Genomic DNA, 12,027 nt, shown 5'->3' on the forward strand with positions numbered 1-12,027 from the left:
AGCTACTAAGGATAGTATTGCGACTTTGCAGATATGGATACTATTGCAGACTCTGCACATATGGATGAGCTACTAAGCTCCATGGAAACAATGGTTCTCTAAGCTATTGAACGTCATGATCATAGTTCACTATTTCCTGTATAAAAAGACGTGTTATTACTAAGATAGGAATGAGATAAGTGTAAAATTATATGCACGTCACATGTTTCAGAGCACAGAAAAATTCTTACCATCTAGTATTTACCCAGGAGTCAAGCAAGCATCTAAAAGAGAACAAAATATTGGGCGACAAGCAACAGATAACGATTAACATTTTAACACAAATCCTCCATTACTTACATTGATCCAACCAACTTTGGTTCTGAATGTTCAATAATCAATATACATTTCATACACTTGTTTAAAATATACATTTCACACACAAACTAGTATATATATGAGATCATGGCACCTTGATCACCAATTGTGATAACAACAATAGGGCCAATAACCCATTCGTTCTCCTCCCCACACACTAACAGCAACCCAATCTCCAACTGGGAACACAAGCAATAACAACAGACAAGAAAACAAGAACTGCCCTTCCTTTCTTGCCACTATGTACTAACTCGAAGTCTCTAATCCTTTAGTCCTTTTACTACTAACATGAATAAGGTTTATCAAGATTTCATACACACAAATATGTATAGTACTATGAGATGACACCTTAATCACCAGGTGCGATCTACGAGCTGCAGATTTGACAACTGCAGGGTCAAGAACAGATTCATTCTCCTCCCAAAACTCAAACAACATACTCAATGTCCAACTGAGAGCATAACCACAACACACACCAGCCCAAGAAAACAAGAACGGCTCATCCTTTCTTGCCTCTCTCCACTATCTCTAATCTTTCCGTTCTTGTACAACTATTAACATGAAAATTTTATATACTGAGCGATCAAGAACAGCAACTTGGGCAGCGTACCAAGCCGTTCTCGTTGCATTCGGCGCAGCGGCGGGCGCGGCCCTCCGCCTCCACGAACACCTTGCGGGAGCCGTCGCAGGCGGGGCAGGGCGCGAAGCGGAAGCCGCCGCATGCGCCGCAGACGAAGGCCGGGTCCTGCCCGGGGGCACCCTCCAGGACGCGGCGGAGTTCGCCGGCTTCGTGCAGCCGCCGGACCTCGTCGGCGCCGCCGACGAGCCTGCCCCCGACGAGGAGCTGCGGGAGGGAGAAGCCGCGGCCCCGCGCAGCGAGGAGAGCCTGGAGCTCCCGCCGGAGCGCGGAGTCCATGGAGACGTCGCGCTCGTCCACCGCGACGCGGAGGCCCCGCAGCGCGGCGCGCACCGCGCAGCAGTCCGCGAACGTGCGGCGCACGCCGCGGAGCGACGTAGTGTAGAGCACCACCGCCTGCGTTTCCCGCTGCGGATCGGACGCCGGCGACGGCGGCGGCGGGTGGCGCCCCTGGCCCTGGTACGGGTGATGGTGGTACGTCAGCAGGTGGCGCGGCTTCTTGTTCTTGGAGCACGCCCCGGGTGTGCCGCCGCTGACGTCTTCCATCTCCGGCCGCCTCCTCCGCCTGGGGATTGGCCGGTGGAGAGTATTGTTTAGGGTTCTGACGAGAGGAAAGAAATAGAGAGGAGAGGAGAGGAGGAACAGAGGAAGAGGAAGGAGAGGAGCGGAACGAGGGGAAGACAGGTTTCATGCTTGTGACTTCGGTTAACGGTGACGATGGTAACGAAGCTACTCCTCCTCCGGTTATAAATACTTAAAATTTTAATTAAAATCTGATAAAACTTTTAAAATTTTTATTATTAATATTTTTTAAAATATTTAGTTTGAAAATATAAAATACACTTACGTAGATTTATCTTTAAAAATACTTTGATAACTATATTTTTATTAAATATTATAACTATATTTTAATAAAAAATAGTGATCAAAGTTGTACATCGAAGATTAAAAAATAAAAATATTATATATTTCTGATTGGAGGGAGATATTCATCCTTGGTATTAAAAAATCAAAATACTTGACTAATAATTGGCCCTACCAACAATGTAAGTACATCTCTTGCACCATCTGATGCATAACGAGTAACTTCTTATAATGTTGCAGCACAAAGCTAATAGAAAAAAAAAACAAAGATCAACAAGCTCTAGAGCGATTAAGAAAACAAATTCTTAAGTCACACATATTATTATATTCCTAAATCTCCACCCGTCTTGTGAAGGATTACATAACGACGATTTTCAAAGTGTTACCACGCTGTAAGCACCATATCTCACGCTTCCTCCTTTTAAAGCAAGGGCCAAGATCCTAACCTACTAGCGCAAAAACGAAAGTAACTTTTCTTTGGTTAAAACCACATCGTTAATTCATTATTGTGCATCCGTGATGTAAATGTTAAACGAGTATCGTACAAACCTTGCATATTGTACTCAATAAAAAAATTGCATCCATCTATTTGCTTAGTGGATCCGTATGCATCCTCTCCCCTTAGTGGATCCGTATGCACTTAAGTTCTATTTATCAGGAAATATGCCATTGCCTCCGTTTCTTCAAGTTTATGGTGGACGGCTTTCGTTGGTGGTGGCAGATGGAGAGAACAATAATGTTGAGCCATGATCAATTGTCACTGATGGGTGCAAATGGCGCACATGGATTGTTGTTGATGGATGTAGCAGTTGGCTAGCAAAGCGGGAAGACAAGCACAACAACGAGAGCACAAGGTGTAATGGAGGTTGCAAAGTTTTTAAGTGGCTTGATGAGAAATCAAGTTGAGATGTGACTTAGTTCATATGTGATGAGTGATTGACAAAGTATTAGTTTAGTTTGATGACTTTTAGATTGTATAAGTATGTTGTCGAGACCGGTTCAAAAAATAAACTAATCTTATCTATGTGCTGAGACTAGAAATCAATCCAACACATAGTAACTTTATTAATGATAATCGTTACAATATTTATACTTAATCGAATTAACTGTCTTACAAAATTGACTTTCAAAGGTCAAAGATCTAAATAAACTGCAACGGGACAAAATGAACTACGAAGACTCTAATCCTTTACGACTTTTCCACAGGCATCATCGGTGTAGAAAACATCTTAGAACAATCCACCTTCAGCGTATTCCTCAATGCCTTCTTTAACTGAGTGTTTGTTGATAGCAAGAGTGAGCAATTGTCGTACTCAGCAAGTTGTGAAGGAAATAGTATGTATATGAAAACTTTAACAAGAATATGGCTAAATGACTCATTTGCGTAAAACATCATTTAAGTAAAAACATTTGAAAAGCAATAGTAGTTAAGTGAATAACAAACCACCTCAATATTCCATCCATCTTGACATAACCAACCAACTAACACATCAACCAAAGTTCCATCCACTAAGGTTGAACCCTCAATCATAGTTCCCACCATTATGATTTACCATCCTCAACTATGATTCCCACCATCACAGTTGACCCGACTAGCCAAAACATCAAGTTATAATCATGATAGTTTTTCAGTGCTGCTCATGACGTGAGCATGACTGAATATTCAGTTTTAACTCTATAGAGATTATACTTTATCCACGAGACGTTTCGTCCCGTTTTACCAAGCATTCGTTGGTCAACGGAGAACTCTTATACACTATCGAGGTGTGCACTAGAAATCCACTATAAAGTCTTTACAATGCCCCCTCTCAGCACATATCTACCCTCTAAGATTTCACTGCTGCATAATTCCACCTCAATAACGAAAGCCCCCTCTCGCGCCTTTCGGATCCCAAGACATCGTCCATTCACCGCTCTTCTGCCTGATCTACACTATACTGAGAGTAAGAAAATTACTTGGTTAGGTATATCCCATACCAAACTTGTGGTTGTACTGTAAACACAGAAAGGTCACCCTACGAACCGGTTCTTAGATTAAGCAAGACTATCACTTTCCCAACCATACATCACAACGTACCACCTGCTCAAATCCCTATACCATGTTGCTAGAAAAATTATTCCATCATATTTTATCATTGTTGCATATGACTATTATCTAGTTTGTGGAATAATTATCATGATTATCATCACAAAGTAAGGCTAAGCATAATCTACCCATCCATAACTCAAAACCATACTATGGTGACAATGATGATAAGGGAAAAACTAGGATAAAACTTAACTCTTGGGATTCCCAATAAATTATTAGCATGCATGTTTATAAAATAAAAATTTGTAAAACTGGGATAAAAATGATCAAGAGCACAACTTGTCTTCACTAAACTCAGTTGGGTCTTCAAAATCCTAATCCTGCAGACCTTCTAGCTCATCTTGAACATTGGCGTCTACTCACAACATAAGCAAAACAACAACACATAAACACCGAGATCCAAAAAGAACCAAACATCACACAACAAACATCACCACTCACAAGATTACACTATTTTAGACTATTCGACGAAAGAATGAGTCAGAACAGAGCTACGGTTAACAAGTTATGATTTTCTAAAGATTAAAATAGGAATAAAAAGATTATCTATAGATGAAATTATATTGCTAGGAATTTTTTAGAATTTTTCTAAATCCATCGATGATTTTTTGGGATTTTTTCAGAATTTTCTAGCATTTATTTGAATTATAAAACTATTAAAAAGAATTAGATAAAACTATATAACATTATTAAATATTATCATAAATTAATATCCTAATTATTATTTTCTAGAATTATTTTTATACTAGATTTTATTGCATAGTATTTAACCATTATGACATCAACATACAATTAAAACAATTAAAAAACAAAAAACAAAAACTGATTGGGCTACTGACTGGGCACTATAGGTTGAGATGACTTGACACGTAAGCAAAAGTGCTGACGTGGCTTGCTGACATGGTAAAGGCTGTTGATTGGGATTATGGATGCCACATGTCGTGCTTGGATTGGTTCACGAAGCGATATAAGGGTCTTCTAATTTGGGCTGTTGTCTTTGGATCGGACGGCTCTCAAGCGATGACTCTCATCTCCGGCTGAACAGAGGTGGCGACGGTGGCTTTTGCGGTGGCGCTTGGCTGGATCCTTGCTGGAATGGCGCTCTGGTGACCCAAACTCGATGTCGAGCGGCGAAAAACGATTAGGGAAGCACGGGGATCTTACCTAGTGCACATGTCGACGTTGGCGCTGCTCCGGTGAGGCTGGCGACGGCAAGAGGCGGCTCAAAGCTTTGAAGCTCGTCGGAACTCAGCTCTGGGCGACGTTTGGCGATCGAGATTGCCTCGGGAAGCTCCTTCGCGCTCCCGCGATGCTTGAGAACTCCTCGGTGGTGGCTTTCGGGCTTCGGCGATCGAGATCGATGGTGGTGACTCTCTTCACCGGCGCAGCGGCAAACGGGCTGCTCTCAGCGACTCGTAGCTCTAGATCGAGGATTTGCTTTTGGATGTTCTAGGGGAGGGTCTACGGTGCTATTTATACCCAGAGGAGATTGAGTTTGTAGGCAACTCAGCTTCGATTTGAATGACGACGACACCAGCTCAGACTCCAATTTGAACTCCAATCCACGTAGAGATAAGGCGTCCTTGACTGGGATTCTTGCTTATCCGCAACTTGGCGAGCTTCTAGATGACCTCCTCCACCGTAAGCATGTCGGATTTGCTCCTCGGTCCGTGGTCGGCTCGAGTTTCCTCAGCAGCGTAGCTCAGCGGCGTGAGAGCGAAGGAGAGAGGGAGAAAGGCTGGAGGTAAGGGGTGACCAGGTGGGCTGAACAAAAGAGATGGTTTGGACTAAGTCGGGCTAGAACAGAGAGAAGGAGAGAAAAGAGAAGTGGGCTTCAATCCAACTCAAAAAAAGCTTTCCCAATTCTTTTCTATTTTATCTTTTCTATTCTCTCATGTATATACACATGTATATTTATAAATATAGTGTATATACCACCTATATACTATATTGGCTCACATAGACAAGTAATCAAATACACACACACACACATATTCTTTTATAGGAAAATAGCCCTCAATGTATACATGTATTTATACACATAACACATATATCCACATATATGCATATATGTATAAAGCACACATACACACTTAGGGATTTATTTAATTTTGCAGAACTCCTTTTAATTTCTTTTGAAAAAGTATTATCTTCTTGAGTTTAGGAAATTGGCTTGTTACACATGTTTATGTTTATGACTAAACCAAAATGGAATTGGAAGTTGCTGTCTCTGAGTGTAGGAAGATTTGCCTCACGGGATGGTCCGATGTGAGATTTTTTTCACACACCAGAAGGTTCGGTGTTAAGAGAGGATGAGCGCCGAAGCATTTTTTTTTTTCAACTTAGAGTCAAAAATAGTGTGAGCACCGGAAGGTCCGGTGTTCGGAAGATATGAACACCAGAGCATTTAACAGAGAAGCTGAAAATGGGCGTCCGGGGCGGTCTACTCACCAAAAGGTCCGGTGTTGAGAGGCTTTGAACACCGGACCATTTAACAAAGATGTTGCAAAATAGTTTGAATGGTGTGGTACTCACCGGATAGTCTAGTGATGGGCATGACTGAACACCGGAGCATTTTTTATAGGGACTCGAGAGCCTAAAGAAGAGTACACACCGGATGGTCCGGTGCTTGTGCTGGTGTAAGCGCCGGAACATCCAGTGTTCACATTTTTGTTACGACTTGCTATTTCTGCAGGGATTTCAATGTGGGATAACTACAGGTGGTGTTTACATATTGTTGAAGATACATGTTTCTTGTCTCATGATGTGTAGGTGATGAATCCGACTTGGCGGCCGATAGTGGGAAGATCGGGGCCAAGCAAGGTGCTTGGTGCCGGATGATCAAGGAGGCCGGACGGAGTCAAGGGTGATCCTAGCTGTGCATATGGAGATCAAGCAAAATATGGATGGAAGGATAAAGATGGTATATTGACAAAGTCAAGCAAGGTGGATACAAGTGCAAGTGATAATGCGGCCCGCGGGATCGGGAGCAGGAGAGTCTTGCTGGCGGTCAAGATCGCAAGACGGAGTATATGTGTCGACATCGGGATGCTTGCTTGAGGTCAAAGTGAGCAGCTGTGAGTCACACTTTGAGAAGCGTACGAGGCAGTTTCACGGTTTGACCTCAAAACCGTGGAAGGATGGAGTGCACATTGCACCATCACGAAGCTAGCATCAAGGCAATGCTAAGTTGTGAAGGTGTCATGGCCGTTAGATGGACAGAGCAAAATATGGACCAAAATACCCCCATGCTAGGTAGAAGGCTATTATAAGTGATGGGTATTTTAGTAACAAGAAAGCTTAATGGCTAAGCTACCTCCCTATGTCTATAAATACAGGGGTAAAGCTGTAAGGATTAGATGAGTCAGCTACATATACTTGAGAGCTAGGATTTTAGAGGAGAAGAGATGATAGACATAGTCTTTGTAATAGGTTAGAGTTTTTGTGATAGAAAAATACTTTGTAATCTACCTAAAATAGGTTGACCTCTTGTCGAAATGAAGTGCAAGTTTCTTCCCGTGTTTGAGTTCATCTTTTTCTAGTTTCCTTCTATTGACTCCGTGTTTTATTACGAGTTTTTTCCTTTTGGATGCGATTTTCGTTGTTTTTGGGCTGCAATTTCTGCTCCTTGTGCAGTCATTCTTCTTGTTGTTAGAGGCATAAAATTTACACACATATGTGTACAAGTGGATATTGAATTCCCTTACCTCTATTAAATCAACTTGCTTCAAAGTTGCAAACTTTTGTGCACAAAGACACATGTAATGGTCTTGAATGGAACCTATGGGTCATATATCATCCATAGAGTCATGTTGCCTCGGAACTTTCCTTCTTAAACAGTCCCTTTAGTGTTTTTGGTTCCACTGAGGTTTTGAGGGGTGTTAGGTGATCAAATAGGAGAAGTCCATCAGTTTCGAAAGAAATTTGTCAAGACGCCTATTCATCCCCCCTCTAGTCGCCAATCTCAGTCTTACAATTGGTACCAGAGCTGGTTTGATCACTTGTTATCCTTAACCGGCTGTGTGATCCGTATGCGATAATAGAGAGAAGTGGGAAGATGCACATGGAGGCTTATCTTCTAAGCTAAGAAAATGCAATTTGGGAAATAGTTGACTCCAACTATGAGATCCCTGCTGCTCACATGACTCATATTCAAATCGAAGAGTATGAGGCCAACAGAAGATAAGAAATATTTTATTCACAAGTCTGAGTCAGAATGAGTTTGACAGGGTCCAATACCTTCGTACTGCCTAGGAGATCTAGTCTACTCTGAGTATCTTTTATGAAGACACTAATCAGATTAAGGCTAGATGTCAAAGCACATATAACCAAGAATATCAAATGTTTGTGTAAGGACTCGATGAATCTTTAGATACTATGTTTGTTAGATTTTATGGAACTGTCGTCAACCTTAGATCCACTGGTGTTTTACCCTATTCTGATCATAAGAGAGTGATCAAGCTTCTCTATGCTCTTAATCATATCATATGGAAAGTGAAGATCTCGAGCATTGAAGAGTCATCAAGTTATGACATATTAGTTTGTGATGAACTCTTCAGTAAGCTTTAATCTATCGAGATAGCCAAGGTAGCTCGGATAGGTCTCAGAACCCCCCGTCTCAGAACATGACATTGGTTTCCGGATCTAATGGTGGCAATCAGGTTGGAGCTAACTTTTCTTATGCTAACACATCATCAAGTGGATTTGTTTCGTCTTCATTGGTTTCTCTCACAGAGGAGTAGGTGGACACACTGAATGATGAAGACATTGCTCTCATTATGAAAAAGTTCACTCGCTTCTACAACAATCATCGTGACTAGAGGAGGGATGTTTGTCGTGCCTGCTTTGAGTGTGATGATACCACCCACTTCAAGGCGGACTACTCTAAGCTCAAAAAGAGGGAAGCCTGCGACCACGACAAGCACAAGAAGAACAAGAAGCCCTTATTTAAGAAGAACTGTGACAAGATGGCCAAGAAGGTGGCCAAGGGGGCTTCTAGGTTGTTCATGGCAGCTCTCAGCGACATCGACACCTCTTCTAGTGAGGAGGAGAGCTAGGAGGAGGAGGAACCATAAGTGAAGAACAAGAAAAAAGCCAAGGACTTTACAGGTCTCTGCTTCATAGCAGACAACAATAACGACAGCGACCCCGAGCTTGACCCCTCCGAGATATTACCCTACTACGACCAGATGTCCATCCAAGTTGATACCTTAAATGATGCTCTCATTAGCCAGGATAGATTACTTAAGAAAGTTGTTCATGAGTTGAATGATCTTAGGTCTATGTATGAGTCTGTTTCTTCGGAGCTTAAGTTGCTTAGGTCTAGGGTCAAGGATGAGGATGAGGATTGTGAGAGTTTCTTAGTTGTCATGAGTGAGCTTGTCGAGCTTCAAACTGTGCATACTCAAGTGGCCAGTCGGCTTGAGACTGTCGAGAAAAAGCTCCTTAAGGAGGAGTCTACACCCATCCCCATCGAGATCCCAAGTTGCTTTGCCACCTCCACCGTTGCCAACCCTCCTCCAGTGCTGCTCTGCCATAGGAAAATGCCAAAACGGATTCCCCAAGTGCTTCTTATCGTAGTCCGCTGCTCGTCGCCGCCGCCGGTGAGCTGGAACACATTTTTGGCGAGTTTCCGGCGAGAGCGCCGTCGCTTTTCCCTCATCTTCTCCGTGAACTCCCTCTCCAGTCGTCCCCTTCTAGCCTAGCCGTCCGATATGTGTTGAACGGCCGCGATTAGATCAAACCCGTACCCCTACTGATGAGTAATGTTGGTCTGATCTTCCGATAGGTAGCGATAAGTCGGTGGGTGGAGAACTCGACGTTGATGATCCAAAGGCTTCGACCCGAACAGATTGTCTCCCTTGCAATCACTACACCACAGCTCCGATGGTTATCAACCGTGTCGCGCGGTTGGCCTCGCCAAGAAGGCTCAATCCCTGCAAGCGTACCGAGAACACAAGCAAGAACGTAGAAGATGCAATCTGAAATATTGCGAATTGAATTCAAGCACTCGAAGTCGGGGTTCCACAAACACTTACGGCGGCCTAGTCGGTCCGGAACAAGAGCAAAAATCTCACAACTGTGTGTAGATCAATATATAAGCAAAACCCAACCCTAATTAGGGCGGCGACTACTGTATATAAAAGACTAGGGTCGGCCAAGGACCCCTGGACGTGTCCCTAATGGACTCCAACATGTTACACGGCCCAACGGCCCAAAAGATGGTGGCGCAGCACCCTAATAGATTCTGGATGTCGCCTTGTTTCGACGATTCCTGTTGACTCAGAAAGAATTTGGACATGGGACCAGTTCCGTTGGAAAGCTTATCTCCTTAGCTTTTCAACCATGTGTAGAACGTCGAAAACGGAGTCCGTATGCGTCCTGGGCGACGATTTTAGTGCAGACTGATCCTGGACTCCGAAACGGACTCGAACTGGATTGGACCTCCACCTTGGCTTGGGCGCCCTTGCTGTTCTTCTCCCGTGTTCCTAAGTAACAATACATCACAATTATTCAGTAGCATCACATCCTCATCAAAATATAAAGGAACACTAAGGAACAAGCTCACCTCATGATTTAGTTGACGTGCACGAGCTCGTGTCAATGGACCTACTGTTGGAGGAATACTCGGTGTGTGTGTGTATCCGAAAGAGTGATATCCTCATCATCCTCCCCCTCTTGAATTGGAGTCGTCCTCGACGCAATGTCATCTTCTTCTCCCAAGTAAGGCTTTAAATCTGAAATGTTAAATGTGGGACTAACCCCATAATCTGCAGGCAACTCAAGCTTATATGCATTATCATTGATCTTTTCCATAATTTTAAAAGGACCATCAACTCGAGGCAGCAATTTAGACTTTCTCAAATCAGGAAACCTATCTTTGCGCAAATGTAACCACACAAGATCACCAATTTCAAAAGTAATATGTTTCTGACCTTGGCTACCATAAGTTCTATACTTCTCATTCATCTTTTCAATATTTTGCTTAGTCAACTCATGCATTTTCAGAATCAAATCAGCACGTGTCTTAGCATCAAAATTCAACTTCTCGGATGTTGGTAAAGGAAGTAAATCAATAGGGGCACGGGGGGTTAAAACCATACACTACCTGAAACGGACTTACCTTGGTGGTGGAGTGAACTAATCTGTTGTAAGCGAACTCAATATGGGTTAGACACTCTTCCCACATCCTCAAATTTTTCTTCAAAACAGCCCGCAACATGGTGGATAATGTGCGGTTCACAACCTCCGTTTGTCCGTCGGTTTGAGGGTGACATGTCGTCGAAAATAGCAGCTTTGTCCCAAATTTATTCCAAAGTGTCCTCCAAAAGTGGCTCAAAAATTTTGCATCACGATCCGAAACAATGGTGTTAGGCACTCCATGCAAGCGAATGATTTCCCTGAAAAACAAATCAGCTATATTTGTAGCATCATCGCTCTTGTGACAAGGTATAAAATGTGCCATTTTTGAAAAACGATCCACAACGACAAATATACTATCCCTCCCCCTCTTGGTCCTAGGTAATCCTAAAACAAAATCCATAGAAATATCCTCCCAAGGCACACTAGGAACAGGAAGAGGCATATAAAGTCCATGTGGGTTCAAACGAGACTTAGCTTTATTGCAAGTAGTGCAGCGTGCCACGTAGCGCTCGACGTCGCGCCTCATCGTAGGCCAAAAGAAGTGAGTAGCCAGTACATCCTCGGTCTTCTTCACTCCAAAATATCCCATCAAACCACCTCCATGCGCGTCCTGCAAGAATAATAGGCGAATAGAGCTAGCTGGGATGCATAGCCTGTTAGCACAGTATAGTAATCCATCATTCAGCACATATTTATTCCAAATTCTTCCTTCTTTACAATGTTCAAAAGCATCTTTAAAGTCCAAATCAGTAGCATATAATCCTTTAATTGTTTCTAAACCAAAAATCTTATGATCGAGTTGGGACAGCATGGTATAACGTCTAGATAACGTATCTGCAATGACATTGTCTTTACCTTTCTTGTGTTTAATGATATAAGGAAATGACTCTATAAATTCAACCCATTTAGCATGACATTTGTTCAGTTTGGCTTGGCT

At 42.8% G+C, this 12,027-nt stretch overlaps 1 protein-coding gene across 1 annotated transcript; it reads right to left on the reverse strand.

The window, feature by feature from the left end:
• Positions 1–300: 300 nt before the first annotated feature.
• Positions 301–1,699, reverse strand: LOC133916084 (uncharacterized protein At5g39865-like). Its single transcript, XM_062359589.1, has one exon. It carries the CDS (start codon positions 1,538–1,540, stop codon positions 941–943), a length of 600 nt encoding a protein of 199 aa, XP_062215573.1. The 5' UTR covers positions 1,541–1,699; the 3' UTR covers positions 301–940.
• Positions 1,700–12,027: the final 10,328 nt, after the last annotated feature.

This window comes from Phragmites australis, chromosome 4, assembly GCF_958298935.1.
Source record: "Phragmites australis chromosome 4, lpPhrAust1.1, whole genome shotgun sequence".
NCBI classification, from domain to species: domain Eukaryota; kingdom Viridiplantae; phylum Streptophyta; class Magnoliopsida; order Poales; family Poaceae; genus Phragmites; species Phragmites australis.

Excerpts from the sequence above, each read along its gene's own strand:
- LOC133916084 (XM_062359589.1), bottom strand. The coding sequence starts at position 1,540 with ATGGAAGACGTCAGCGGCGGCACACCCGGGGCGTGCTCCAAGAACAAG.